At 50.5% G+C, this 13,493-nt stretch overlaps 2 protein-coding genes across 2 annotated transcripts; one reads left to right on the top strand and one right to left on the bottom strand.

The window, feature by feature from the left end:
* Positions 1-6,851: 6,851 nt before the first annotated feature.
* Positions 6,852-8,808, bottom strand: CC1G_10814 (zf-C3HC4 type zinc finger; the record flags this gene model as incomplete). The annotated part of the gene is made up of 5 exons (XM_001833697.1): positions 6,852-7,586; positions 7,680-7,924; positions 7,977-8,088; positions 8,150-8,350; positions 8,416-8,808. 5 exons carry the CDS (start codon positions 8,806-8,808, stop codon positions 6,852-6,854), a joined length of 1,686 nt encoding a protein of 561 aa, XP_001833749.1.
* A 563-nt stretch (positions 8,809-9,371) lies between these two features.
* CC1G_10813 (calcium-transporting ATPase) lies at positions 9,372-13,360 on the top strand (the record flags this gene model as incomplete). Its single annotated transcript, XM_001833696.2, has 12 exons — positions 9,372-9,489; positions 9,551-9,789; positions 9,838-10,110; positions 10,167-10,628; positions 10,685-10,870; positions 10,920-11,723; positions 11,776-11,968; positions 12,027-12,054; positions 12,121-12,409; positions 12,554-12,805; positions 12,971-13,072; positions 13,155-13,360. The coding sequence occupies 12 exons, from the start codon at positions 9,372-9,374 to the stop codon at positions 13,194-13,196; spliced, it is 2,988 nt and encodes a 995-aa protein (XP_001833748.2). The 3' UTR covers positions 13,197-13,360.
* Positions 13,361-13,493: the final 133 nt, after the last annotated feature.

Raw genomic sequence — 13,493 nt, 5'->3', positions numbered from 1 at the left:
ATTCCAGGTTGCCACTGGGGTCCGTCTCACGCACACGCTTTATTTCGACGGAGACGACGTGCTTATGATGTGGCACACAAGGTTAAATCACTCTCACATCACAAGGTACGGCCTGCGCTGAGTTGCATAAGGGGTAATTATTTAAGTGGTCAGTACTTGTTAACCTAGTGGCCTCAAACGGCCCTTCAAGCGATCAGTTCTTCTCGCTTCAGGTCAACCAAGTCCAACAAATCCTATTTGTTGTAAATAGAGGAATAAAACGATAGATTTTCGTGTTCTACAGAACAGTATTTATAGTAGCTACGAGACGTGATTGGTAAGTCATTGGAGCGCTCGATAAGCGCGTGTATAAGCGCTCGGGGAATTTCTAATAAAGTGGAAACATAAGAATGCAATAACTAATCTAACTAGTAACGAGTCAGCGTGTATCGACGAGAACATTCTCAACACTCCCCCTTTCTCGAGATAACACCGATTTCGTAGGTAAGGTCTTGATGACGTGACCTAGGTAGTCCTTTGGTGAACAAGTCGGCAAGATTCAGGTCGGTGCGAACGTAAACAATCTCGAGGGTGTTGTTGGCGACAAGATCGCGTAGGAAATGATATGCGAGGTCGATGTGCTTCGTTCTTGGATGAAATTCAGGGTGTCGACTGATCGCAATAGCGGCCTGATTGTCGCTGAAGATGGTCGATGTTTCGGGGGGAAAAAATTCCAATTCTTCGAGTAAGTGTCGATGCCACAGGACTTGCTTTGCGGCGTGCGTAGTGGCGACGTATTCGGCTTCTGCAGTCGATAGAGCCACGGTATTCTGCTTCTTCGAGCTCCAAGCTATTGCTCCACCTGCCAAGGTGATAACATAGCCGGAAATCGATTTTCTGTCCGGTCCATTCGCCCAGTCGGCATCGGTGTAGATGTGGAGGTCTTCCGTCATTTCTTCGTCATCTAATCCTCCAAATATGAGTGCGAAATGCTTGGTACCCTTCAGGTAACGAAAGATGCGCTTGAGGGCAGTGAAATGGACGGCTCTGGGGCGAGATGTGTATTGGGCGAGTCGGTTGACCGCATAGCAGATCTCTGGACGCGTTCCAAGCGCCAGATACATCAGAGAACCAATCATCGTCGCATATCCCGACGAAATTCGGGGGTCTACCTCCTCTCCGAGCGAGTTTCCGTCCTTGCTGTCGAATGCGTCGAGTTTGACGTTAGGATCGATGGGTGTTGATACTGGGTTCGCATTTTCTAGCCCAAAGCGCTTTAAGAGTGTGTCGATGTAATGGGATTGTGAAAGCGAGATGTAGTGGTCGTCCTGCTGAATTTGGAGACCCACGATAAGTGAGGGTTGTCCTAGTGACTTGATTTCGAAGTGCTGTGCGAGTTCTGACTCTATCTGGTCGTTTAGGCGTCTGTAGTCGAAGCTGCGATGATATCGTCGACCCATACGAGGAGAATAGTGAAGTCGTCGTCCTGGTATCGAATATAGCAGCAGTAATCGCTCTGTGAGTTGTTTGAAGTCGAAATCCTCGAGCTTGGAGTTGAGTTTCGTGGTTCCAGACGTTGCCAGCCTGCTTCAGGCCGTAAAGGGAACGTTTGAGGACGCATACTCGACCAGTACCGTCGTCAAATCCAGGGGGCTGGCGCATGAAGATCGATTCCTTCAATCTTCCGTGTAAATAGGCGCCCTTGACGTCAAATTGACGAAGTTTGAGGTTTCGGATGGCAGACGTACCCAGGACAGTCCGAAGCGTCTCGAATCGCATTACTGGTGCGAAGGTGCCGTCGTACTGATAGTCCTGGCCGGGTTTCTGAGAGAAACCTTGAGCTACAAGTCTCGCCTTGTGCTTTGTGACCTCCCCCTTCTCGTTCCTCTTCTTTGTGAACACCCACTTGCTCCCAACCGTTGTTCGCCCCTCTGGAAGCTCTCCCAGCTCCCAAGTACCCATTTCCTTCAATGTTTTCAATTCTTCGTCCATAGCTTCCTTCCATCGTCCCGATTCTGGTCCCTGCAACGCTTCTTCGACGTTCTGAGGTAAGTCCGGCTCCGAAAATTGCGAAATAAAAGCGGTTTCCCGTTCAGATGGTTCGCCGATTGCTGCCAGTGCGATGTTTGCCGTTTCCTTCGACTTTGCCTTCGCTTTTGACGATTCTGTAGGCCTGGAGATGGTAGGGGATGGAGAGACCGATCGCATAGGCGTAGGAGTGAATCGCAGTCCTGGAGTGCGTGCGTCCGGGTTCCCAAGTTTCTTGTAGTCTGTTTCGTTCCTTCTAGCACGTAATGGGCGTCTAATCGTCTTGTCTTCGTCGTCTGTCGTGTTTGCACTGCCCGAGATCGAAGGAGATGGTGTTGTTTCGATGAGAGGTAAGATAGGGCTCGATGGTTCAGTTTTCGGTTGCTCCTGGGTTTGCGAGACTGGAGAATCCGATGTGCTCTCCCCCTCAGTCCGCATACCCGGGATTTCTACCACTTCGAGCTCCTTTAGCTCGTCGTTTTCGTTGAATGCGAAATTTCTTGACACTTTGACGTTCCTCTTTTGCGGGTCGTAATAGCGGATCAATTTTGAGCCGTCGTTAAAGCCAACCAGCTTCATCTGCTTCGATTTTGGTGCTAATTTTGATCTATTCTCTGATTCATCCAATACCCAAACATTACATCCAAATGGCCGTAAGTGGGCGACTCCGGGCTTCTTTCCATGCCATGCTTCGTAAGGGGTCATGTAATTGAGTGCGCGAGTTGGAGATCGATTTCGGAGGTAGGTGGCGTGAGCTACAGCTTCATCCCAAAGGAAAGCAGGCAGTTCGGAGTCTATGAGCATAGCTCGTGCTAGCTCCAACACAGTCCGATTGAATCTCTCTGCAACTCCATTCTGGGATGACGAATATGGTGCTGTTGGCTCGATTTCGATTCCCTCCTCTCGACAGAGTGCCTCCAGCTTCGAATTAATCAAGTCCTTCGCATTATCGAACCTGACAAATCGTGGGGAACGGCCCATCTTCTTCAGCCATGCAATGTGCCCTTTGATTCGGTCAAATGCCTCCGATTTTTCGCGTATAAATAACGTAGTCGTATAGCGTGTTGCGTCATCCGTGAAGGCGATATAGTATTTGAATTTTCCTGCCGAAATCGTTCGCGCTGGGCCCCAAATATCCCCCATAAAACGTTCTCCGGGTATCTTGGATCTGTGCTCAGCCTCTTTTGGAAAAGACTTGCGAGTTTGCTTGGCTTCGATGCAAGCTTCACATGAGCGTGATGGAATTGATGCTCCATCTATATCCAGACCGTGTACGAGCTGTTCCCGGTTTAGGCGTTCGAGTGCTGTGACAGAGATATGGCCGTAACGTCGATGCCATTGATCCCAAGTGAGTTTCGGGGCTGATGCGAGGTGGGCCTTTCCTTTCCTGGATTCTTCGGCGCGGGCTTTCAGCTTGTATAGTCCATTCTCCTTTACCCCAAATCCGATGATCCTTCCATCCTTATTCCGCATGGTACATTTCCCTCCTCCTATCTCGACAGTTCCTCCAGCTGCATCTAAGCGAGTAGCCGAGAGTAGACAGTTGGGCGCTTGTGGCACATACAGCACATTACTAAGCTGATGGCGCATCAAGCCTCCGTCTAACTCGAAATTCAGGGCAATAGTTCCGCGCCCTTCGACGATTGCTGGGGTAGGTCCTACGCCATCGAGAGTGGCGTTGGTGAGGGGTTGATAATCGATAAAGGCGTTTCGGATGGTGCATATGTGTGAGGTAGTGCCGGAATCGAGGTACCAGTCTGATTTGGAGAAGTCCCTGGAGCTTAAAGCTCTAAATTGGGCAATGTACGCGACTTCGTTAAGCGTGCTGTTGATTTCCGATGCTTGATTTGCCCGGTTTGGACCTCGTCGACCCCTTGGACCTTGTCCTTCCCTTCCGCCTCCTTTAGCCCAACATTCCGACTTGATGTGGCCCTTCTTCTTGCAGTTGTAACATTCCTTATCTGACTTCCCGGCTTTTCCATTTCCGCCACGACCTCTCCCAGCCTGGAGAGTCGTACCCACACCATCATTCCTTCCTTTCCTTCTTCGTTCTTCTTCAATCAAGATAGCAACGAGCTCGAAAGAGGAAATGGTTGGCGAGTTTCCGTTAGCGCCCAAATCAGGCAGATGTGTAAGAATCCCAGGATTCCGGCAGTGATGTGATCAGAATCATGAGGAAATCGTCGTCCGAGATGAGGTTTCCGAGGTTGTGGAGTTGAGCCTGTAGCTGTCGAAGATGGGAGACGTGCTCCACCATATCAAAACCTTCTTCCGCCATCGCTCGAAATAGTTGTCGTCGTAAGGCCAGAATTCCAATCTTCCCTTTGGATTCCTTGACTTGGGTGAGTTGTTTCCACATTTGGCGTGCCGATGTTGCTCCACTGATATGAATCATTTCGCTGTCTCCCACAGCGAGCTCGATCCTTGTCCTAGCCTTGGCATCGCCTTGCTCCCATGCAGTTCTCGACACTCGCTCCTCCGTCGTGAGTTCGTCCGATTTCCCAGCTGCTACCTTCTCTGATCCCGGAGCGTCTTGCAAGACGTACTTCTCCAGTCCAAGGTCACGCAATACCGCAAGCATCCGTTGCTTCCACGGTAACCAATTGCTGGCCTTCAGAAGCTCCATTCGATAGCCGCCCGTGTATTCTTCTGGCATGGTGTCGGTGTCGATGGATTAGTTAAATGTGGGTAGTTGGAGTGCGAGTCGAGCGAGTTTAAACGAGTGTAAGAGTGATGGTTTAAGCCCAGTAGGCGGGGCTCATAACCTGTTGTAAATAGAGGAATAAAACGATAGATTTTCGTGTTCTACAGAACAGTATTTATAGTAGCTACGAGACGTGATTGGTAAGTCATTGGAGCGCTCGATAAGCGCGTGTATAAGCGCTCGGGGAATTTCTAATAAAGTGGAAACATAAGAATGCAATAACTAATCTAACTAGTAACGAGTCAGCGTGTATCGACGAGAACATTCTCAACACTATTCAACGGAGTTAACAGGAATATAGCACCGTGCGTCACTACCACCACTTTTGCCAAGGTCACTCTGGAGAAAGGTGTGTCGTTAGGGATGTAGGTCCTGTCACTGGATGTTGCGGCTTTGACTCTGAGCAAAGTCCATTCCACTAGGTCTCTGGCTCGGGTAAATACAAGATCTGACAAGCCACTAGTCACAGTCGGATTACTATCTGAGTGCGCCGTGCGGTGAGTGAGCGCCGCTTTCCGATGCACTCAGATGCAACGACAATCAATAGTCTCTCGTTCTAATACTAGTGGGTCCCGTTTTGCAGTCCATGGTCCGATTACGCTTTGAATTTGTCTTTAAAGTACATCCCCCTCTCTGTCTACCCTCGATGATCTCGTGAACGGGCGTGTTTCTGGGTTTTGGAAGTATTGACAGCCACATCCGACAGACCGGAGGACCGGATAGCCACTACTAGCACAAACCAACCCCGCCTCATCTTCCCGCTTTCTCTTGCCACATCCACATATGCAATTATGTCGTTGTACTGCGTAAACCCAGGCACACGTCCCAGGGGTACGTCACTTTGCCTTTGGGGACTCCGTGCCCAAGTCGCCCACCACCCACTGGGGACGCCAAAATGCAGTCGCTTTGATCGCATGGACCTGGTAGCCGGAGCCCTCATCAAAGATTAATCGCATTCTCTGTGAGATACAATTGCGTCTCTAACGTGATCCAAAGCTCAGACCTAAAGTTCCGACGAAAGGTCTATACCCGCGACCTCATTTTCATCCACCCAATTGGTGTAACCGTTCAAACGATCCGAGACGATCTTATGAGCGGAGGGTGTTATAAAAATGACCACATAACAACCCCTAGGAAGCAAGAAATAGACACCAAGTGAGGAGAAATAGCGAGAACCGAAAATGGAAGAGATAATAAAACGTCCAGTCAATGAAAACGCGGTGCGACAAGAGATCATGAAAGCGACTGTTGGGATGAAGACAGATTAAACTTGGCATGGAAAAGGGAAAGGCGAGATATGATTGATAGATACCCAGAACTTGAGAAGAAGGGAACAAAAGGAACTAGTAGAGCGAAGAGGCGATCGAGAACGAGGAGGGAGGAGTCTAGATATGCTACACGATTTGAATGGAAGGATCAAAGACGAGAAAAGGCGAGCAAACGTCAAATATAGAAAAAGAATTCGTGAGGAGGCCTGGACAGCATTCAAGCCATCAGCCATCAGCCAGTCAAGGAAGACTCTCGGAAAACATGCCAAACAGCGAGAACAGTAGAGCGAGAGCGATGAATAGATGGGATAAGGCTGAATGGATACAATATAGAAAATATAATGTATGCGCAATCAACGTCTAGTGAATGTGGAGAGAGCTGTGGGTACGTCCGAACAAACCGTGCCACAAACGATCGAGCGCACCTCTGGCAAGAAGAAAGGATTAACGTTCGAAGGCATCAGAAATAGGAGGGGTGGTTTGAAAAGGAAGGTCAATACTACGAATTAGGGGCAGTGATATGTCGTGCTGCGGAGCCTCAGGTCATGAATTGTGTGCTGTGGATAGGTCAAAAATGGAATCAACACTACGCAAAAAAACGAAACGCTCATGGGCTCTCAATGAGGGTAGCTGTCGTCAGATAAGGATAACAGATGGTGATGTAATGTCATGGGAGGAGAGATGGTAAGATGGGAGTGAAGACTAATGCGTAAGAACCCGAGTGAGAGCATCGTTGCTGAGTGCGCTGGCTTATTCAAGATGTCGTGGAGGATGCGGCCGCAGACGGCTGTTCCGTATCTTCGGAGCTGTACAATGGGATTACATGAATCAGCAAAGTGGCTTATACATGCTTCAGACATGCCATTTGGAGTTTACCTGGGCGCTGTGCCGTCGTCTGTCGGGCTGGAATCGGAAGGCAATGACGCGTTTCCGCGGTCGTTAGATGACTTGCTGGAGGCTTCAAGCGGAGGGGATTGGCCAATGGATTCTGGTGACGAGGGAAGTGTACCATAAACCGCATGGCCTGCCAATGAGGGGTCCGGCCCTAAGGAGCTTCCTGATGATGGTGTTGTTGATGAAGATAATGAAGCGGGTCGAGGCAGGTCGCCAGTCAGAACCGAGGAGCTGGATACAGAGGAAGCCGACGGTGCTTCAGGAGATGGGCCAGTCGTTGGGACAGCATCACCGGTTAATGTAACAGCGGGTATTGGTACGCTAGGAGTGGTCGAGCCTGATGATGGGTCGGACGAGGCATTCAAGAAGGCAGTCGCTGTGCCGGACGTCAACAGGGCGGCATTCATGGTACTGAAAGGGGGAGGTGTTCGATTGTTCGAGTCTGGAGTTGGGCTCCGCGAATGTTGTCCACTAGGCGCGAGGCTTCCAGATGGGTCATTCGAGCTTGATGAAGGTGGTGGCGCCGCAGACGAAGACGAGGGGGCAGCCTGCGATGAACTGGGAGCACCTTGGGCGTCGCTTGGTTCCCCTTCCCCGTTCTCCGCCGCAGCGGCCCTCTCTGCCGCTTCCTTCTTCTTCCTCTCCTCAGCCTCCCTCCTCTGGTGTTCTTCGTGTTCAATCAGCGATAGCCTCATCGCTTCCATAAGCATTAGCTACATCCGCAAAGGTTGGATTAATCAGTATCATTGAATTCTTCAAGACGGCGGGCGATTTCGAGCCAATAAAAGGGCGCAGCTCTTTCTTACCTCTTCCAGGTCCTGGCCTCCCATCCCCACTATTGTTCCGAGCTCTCCATTGGCTGGATGATGTCGTCGTCGCCTGCTGCCAGAGTTGCCTCCCTCTGCAGCTTCTTCTGGGGTCTGCACTCTTCCGATGCCGACGGGAATAAGCCTGTCTCCCACTTGTCTCATGATGATACGTCTATTCGCACGACGAGCGACTGCGGCTCGGACAGCTGCGAGTTTGGCCTCCCAATCGGGTCGGATTTGATCTGAAAGCATGATTAGACGGGCTGTATTACAGGAAAGAAAGTGGTCACATACCGATGGTGACCACCTCAGGACTGTCCGCGCTATAGCTCTTCTGTCGCTTCTTGTGGTAAGGGATCGCAGATTGTTCAATTCGACGGTTTACATCCGCAGGGGTAATCGGGCTCTATAAAGTTTGGGATATTGTTGAATAATTGCGACCGTTTCGAAAGGAATAATTGACTCACGGCTCCTTCACTACCGATGCCAGCTCGCCAAGGGGGAGGGTTGTAGACGATGCCAAAGTTCTCCTGAACACAATAAGGGCATGCGGCTGGTTCCGAGACGAGATGGGTGGTGGTTGGTTCTGCTCGTTTTATCTGGACAAAACATTCTGTGCAGATTGCTTGGTCGCAGCAACGAGAATGGTTGATATTGGGAGGATAATACTGCAATAAGTGACGTAATAAACCTGGGTTCAGTATGCCCGCTGCTTGGCAAAGAACGAACTGACCAAGAAACAAATAGGACACTCGATTGCACCGCGATAGACAGCGACCTCGGGTCTAAACTCCTTGCCACCGTTGGGACGTTTGCTGTGGGATGACTTTGAGCTATGGTGCGACGACGAGAAGCTTCCGTGGTCAGAACGAGACTGAGAATCAGGTTGGTCGCCGCTTGAGTCACGGAACTCCTTTCTGGCGGCGAGAATCTGGTCGTCGTCCCAAGATTCGTCATATTCTTCGAGCGGTCGATAGAAAGGGGCGAGCTTGCGAGCCGCTATGAGTTGCGAGACTATTGCCTGGTTCCAATCTCTTGGTCCGGTGTAGACCCCTGGAGGAACCAGTGCACCATAATCGACCGTATCCTCCTGATGACGGCCCGAGGATGAAGACGAGTTGCCCATGACTTGCGACGACGACTGCGGACGAGATTAAGGCCCAATACCCGTGTAGAAAGGAGTTGGTCGACGCCGGCAACGACGACGAAAATGTAGGAAAAAGGGCAGAGATATTGGTGAAACTCCGAGTCCGAACAGGCGAGTGATTGCAGTGTGCGGCTGCGACTGGTCCTGTAATCAGCTGCTGTTGTCTTTTGTTTGGTCCCGCCTAGTGGCGTCGCCATCACTGCCGGCATCCTCGCAATCCACGAGACAAGTCCAGCCATTTCTTGCTGAATTGCATCGTTCTGTGCCTCAGATAACAAGCTTAATCGTCGTTGAACATTGGTTTCCCTGACTTTTTGTCTCTTAAAACGCGAAAATCATCGGGAAATGACGACCTGTGCGGCTTATCGCTGTTGGGCGCTGAAAGATCCGCCACCGGCCACGTCAGTTTACCCACGTGCGGGGTAAGAGTATAGACGCTGTAGTCAGCTTTCCACAAGTTTCTATTCGACCACTCTCTCCCATTCCTAGACGTCCTATACTCCAGTTTATACTGGTAGTCCACGACCATATAGATTTCTTAGATGGACGCCCCTTGGACAAAGTCGGCCAAGGAAATCCTCGACTTCTATAACGTCCAGCCCGAACAGGGTTTGACTTCGGCCCAAGCCTCTAAACACGCAGAAAAGTATGGCAAAAATGGTCAGTCAACGACACACATTTCTATGCCATTGACAACGATCTCATACTCTGGCTTCTCTAGTTCTACCCGAGGAACCACCCACACCATTATGGGAACTCATATTAGAACAGTTCAAGGACCAATTAGTCCTCATCCTTCTCGGCTCGGCTGTCGTCTCGTTTGCATTAGCGTTGTTGGAGGATTCGCCAGACTCGACATGGTGGGGGGCTTTTGTCGAGCCGTTGGTTATCTTGTTGATTCTCGTCGCAAACGCGACAGTGGGAGTCATTCAGGAATCGAGTGCAGAGGCCGCCATTGACGTACGTCCTTAACAGCATTTTATCTACGTTTTACTTACAAGGATGCAGGCCCTCAAGGAATACTCTCCGGATGAAGCCAAGGTCGTACGGTCAGGTCAAGTCTCGCGAATTCACGCTTCGGAACTCGTCCCTGGAGACATTATTACGGTTGCTGTCGGTGACAAGATCCCCGCGGACTGTCGGCTGGTTTCCGTTTCATCAAGCAGCTTCCGAGTGGACCAGGCTATTCTTACCGGTGAAAGTATCAGTGTCCACAAGTCCATCGACGTCGTACCAGACCAAAGTGCAGTAAAGCAGGACATGACCAACATGCTCTTTGCTGTACGTGCAGACATTCTTTTCCCAGTTCCGTCGGAAATGCTTAAGTCCACCTACAGGGAACCACTGTGGTTAACGGTAACGCCCAGGCCGTCGTAGTCTTCACAGGCCAACAGACCGCCATTGGTGACATTCACAAGTCGATAAGCTCCCAAATTTCGGAGAAGACTCCTCTCAAGCGCAAATTGGACGACTTCGGAGACATGCTTGCAAAGGTTATTAGCGTCATCTGCGTTCTGGTATGGATTGTCAATATCCGACACTTCTGGGACCCAGCCCATCACGGCGTCCTCAAGGGTGCCATCTATTACTTCAAGATCGCCGTCGCGTTGGCCGTAGCTGCCATTCCCGAGGGTCTGGCTGCTGTTATCACCGCCTGTTTGGCACTTGGAACCAAGAAGATGGCACAGAAGAACGCCATTGTCAGAAACCTGCCCAGCGTGGAGACTTTGGGATGCACGAATGTCATTTGCTCTGACAAGACGGGAACCTTGACCACCAACCAAATGAGCGTGTCGAGGGTACGTGTTGGCTTGTTTCCTTGGCGGTAGAAAGGCTGAATAGATGTGTTATACAGTTCCTTGTTGTCGATCCTTCGAGCAACATCCGTGAATTCACTGTTGAGGGCACTACCTTTGCTCCTCATGGGTCGGTTTCTTCCGCTGATGGCAAGGAGGCCTCTGCTGAACTCAGATCAGACCCATTGCAACGCCTGGCTGAAATCAGCTCCCTCTGCAATGACGCCAAGATCGTATACCACCCTGTAAGCTCAAAGCAAACGCCTCCCTCCCCTCATTACTAACTCTTGGCAGGACAAAGACGCGTACTCAAATGTCGGTGAACCGACGGAAGCCGCCCTCAAGGTCCTCGTCGAGAAGATTGGCTGCCGCGATCTGGAAGTCACCAAATCCCTCTCATCCCTCGAGCCATCCGCCCGGGCTAATGCCGTCAACGATTACTTCACTCGCAAGATCCAGCGCCTCCTCACTTTCGAGTTCTCTCGGGACCGCAAGATGATGTCCGTACTTGTCCGACTAAACGGCACCGGCGCACTCTTCGCCAAAGGAGCTCCCGAGTCCATCCTCGAAAGGTGTACCTCGGTCCTCGTCAACGGCAAGACAATCCCCCTCACGCCTCAACTCCGCTCGACTCTCCTCGACCGTACGCTCGGGTATGGTTCTCAAGGATTGCGCACTCTGGCATTGGCATACCGCGACGTGCAAGACCTCGATTCGTCCAACTACCAATCCGAGAGCACAAGCGACTACGCGCGGTTTGAACAAAACCTCGTCTTTGTTTCCCTCGTCGGCATGTTGGATCCTCCCCGTCCTGAGGTCCGAAGTGCCGTGGCCAACTGCAAAGCTGCTGGAATCCGCGTTATCTGTATCACGGGTGATAACAAGGGGACTGCCGAGACTATTTGCAGGCAAATCGGTATCTTTGGTGAGGATGAGGATCTGACTGGGAAGAGCTATACTGGGAAGGAATTCGAGGCATTGAGCCATGAAGAGAAGGTTAAGGCTGTGCAGAGAGCGAGTTTGTTCTCGAGGACTGAGCCTGGCCACAAGAGCCAACTTGTGGATCTTTTGCAAGGATTGGGTTTGGTTGTTGCGATGGTATGTGCATTTCATTTATCCTTCCAGGGTCTGGACTTATCCCTTGATGCAGACTGGCGATGGAGTGAATGATGCTCCTGCTCTCAAGAAGGCTGACATCGGCGTTGCGATGGGTAGTGGAACTGATGTTGCCAAACTAGCTGCCGATATGGTTCTTGCAGACTCAAACTTCGCAACTATCGAAAAGGCTGTGGAAGAGGGTAGACTGATTTACAACAACACTAAGCAGTTCATTCGATATCTCAGTGCGTATTCTATCGTTCCCATCGAATGTGTTCTTAAGCTCAACCTTCTGTCCAATAGTCTCTTCGAACATTGGTGAAGTCGTCAGGTAAGCCCTGAATGCCGTCCTTTTTGCCTCCTATCTGACATTCGACTTGTTACTTCGAAATTGCAGCATCTTCCTTACAGTCTTGCTGGGAATGCCCGAAGCTCTCATCCCCGTCCAACTCCTATGGGTCAACTTGGTTACGGATAGCTTGCCTGCTACTGCCCTCGGTTTCAACCCACCGGACCATTCGATCATGCGGGTACCACCACGAGATAGCCGCGAGCCCCTTGTTGGGAGGTGGTTGTTTATTCGGTATATGGTTATTGGAGTCTACGTGGGTGTAGCGACTGTTGCAGGGTACGCTTGGTGGTTCCTCTTCTACGAGGGTGGTCCCCAGATCTCGTTCTACCAATTGGTATGTCCACCAATTCAATTAGATTCTATTCTATTAATAGCGCCCATACCGTCCCCATTTCGTTTCTCTCTCGTAACACTTCATACCCCAATCCTCCAACATGACGCTGAAATGACTGGTAAACTGACATCACTTACTTTACAGACACACTTCCATGAATGCACGACGCAGTTCCCGTCCATTGGCTGCGAGATGTTCACCAATGTCATGGCTCAGCGCGCGACGACAATGAGTTTGTCGATTCTGGTGACCGTGGAAATGTTCAATGCCATGAATTCCCTTTCGGAAAATGAGAGTCTTCTGAGACTCCCAGTATGGAAGAACATGTACCTCGTTGGCGCTATCATCCTTAGCATGGCGTTGCACTTCATGATTCTTTACGTTCCATTCTTTACTGTGAGTTTTACCTTCTCTTTATTCATTCGTTCGATTGGTTGCGCTGCGCCGCGTCCCCCTTTCTTCGTGGTTTTCTCGGGGGAATGGAAAGTTTTACTGCCCACTCCCTCGCGATACGCTGTCGCGTCGAGCGCCCATACTGACGATTGTCGACTTGTCCCTCAGAAACTCTTCGCAATTACGCCGTTGAACTGGGTCGAATGGAAGGCCGTGTTGTACTTTAGCGCACCTGTACTCGTGCTTGACGAACTTCTCAAGTTCATCTCGGTATGTCTTTCTCATTTGCAATGCCAGTGCTCCGCGTTTTCTGACACGCCTTTCCTTCTTTCTTTACCCTTTCGTAAAAAAGACGACATTCGTAGAGCCGCCATCAAAGCTTAAATTGGATTAACTGCCAGTCCAAGGGAAGGTCTGGTTTTATTATTTGCTTTTCTTACCTATAGTTCTAGCCTAGCCTCCCATCTCCACGCACGGACTACGGCCTACGGTATACACCTTTTACGAATGTATTGAAGACTTGTATGTGGGGCTTTATTAATAATCTGTTTGTTTTAATCTGTTCTCTTCGGGGGTGCTTTCTTCCCAAGCATGCGTTTGCAAGGTGGCGACTGGTGGCGAGCCTTCCGGTGGATTTCGGGCCTGGAACTGACAAGCAGGGGATGGGCTGTCAAGGTCATGTCTCGTGAAG

The sequence above is a fragment of the Coprinopsis cinerea genome (assembly GCF_000182895.1).
Source record: "Coprinopsis cinerea okayama7#130 chromosome 2 map unlocalized cont3.2, whole genome shotgun sequence".
Lineage (NCBI taxonomy): Eukaryota > Fungi > Basidiomycota > Agaricomycetes > Agaricales > Psathyrellaceae > Coprinopsis > Coprinopsis cinerea.
Note: the sequence above shows the minus strand (reverse complement) of the source record. Positions and strands in the feature narration are given on the sequence as shown.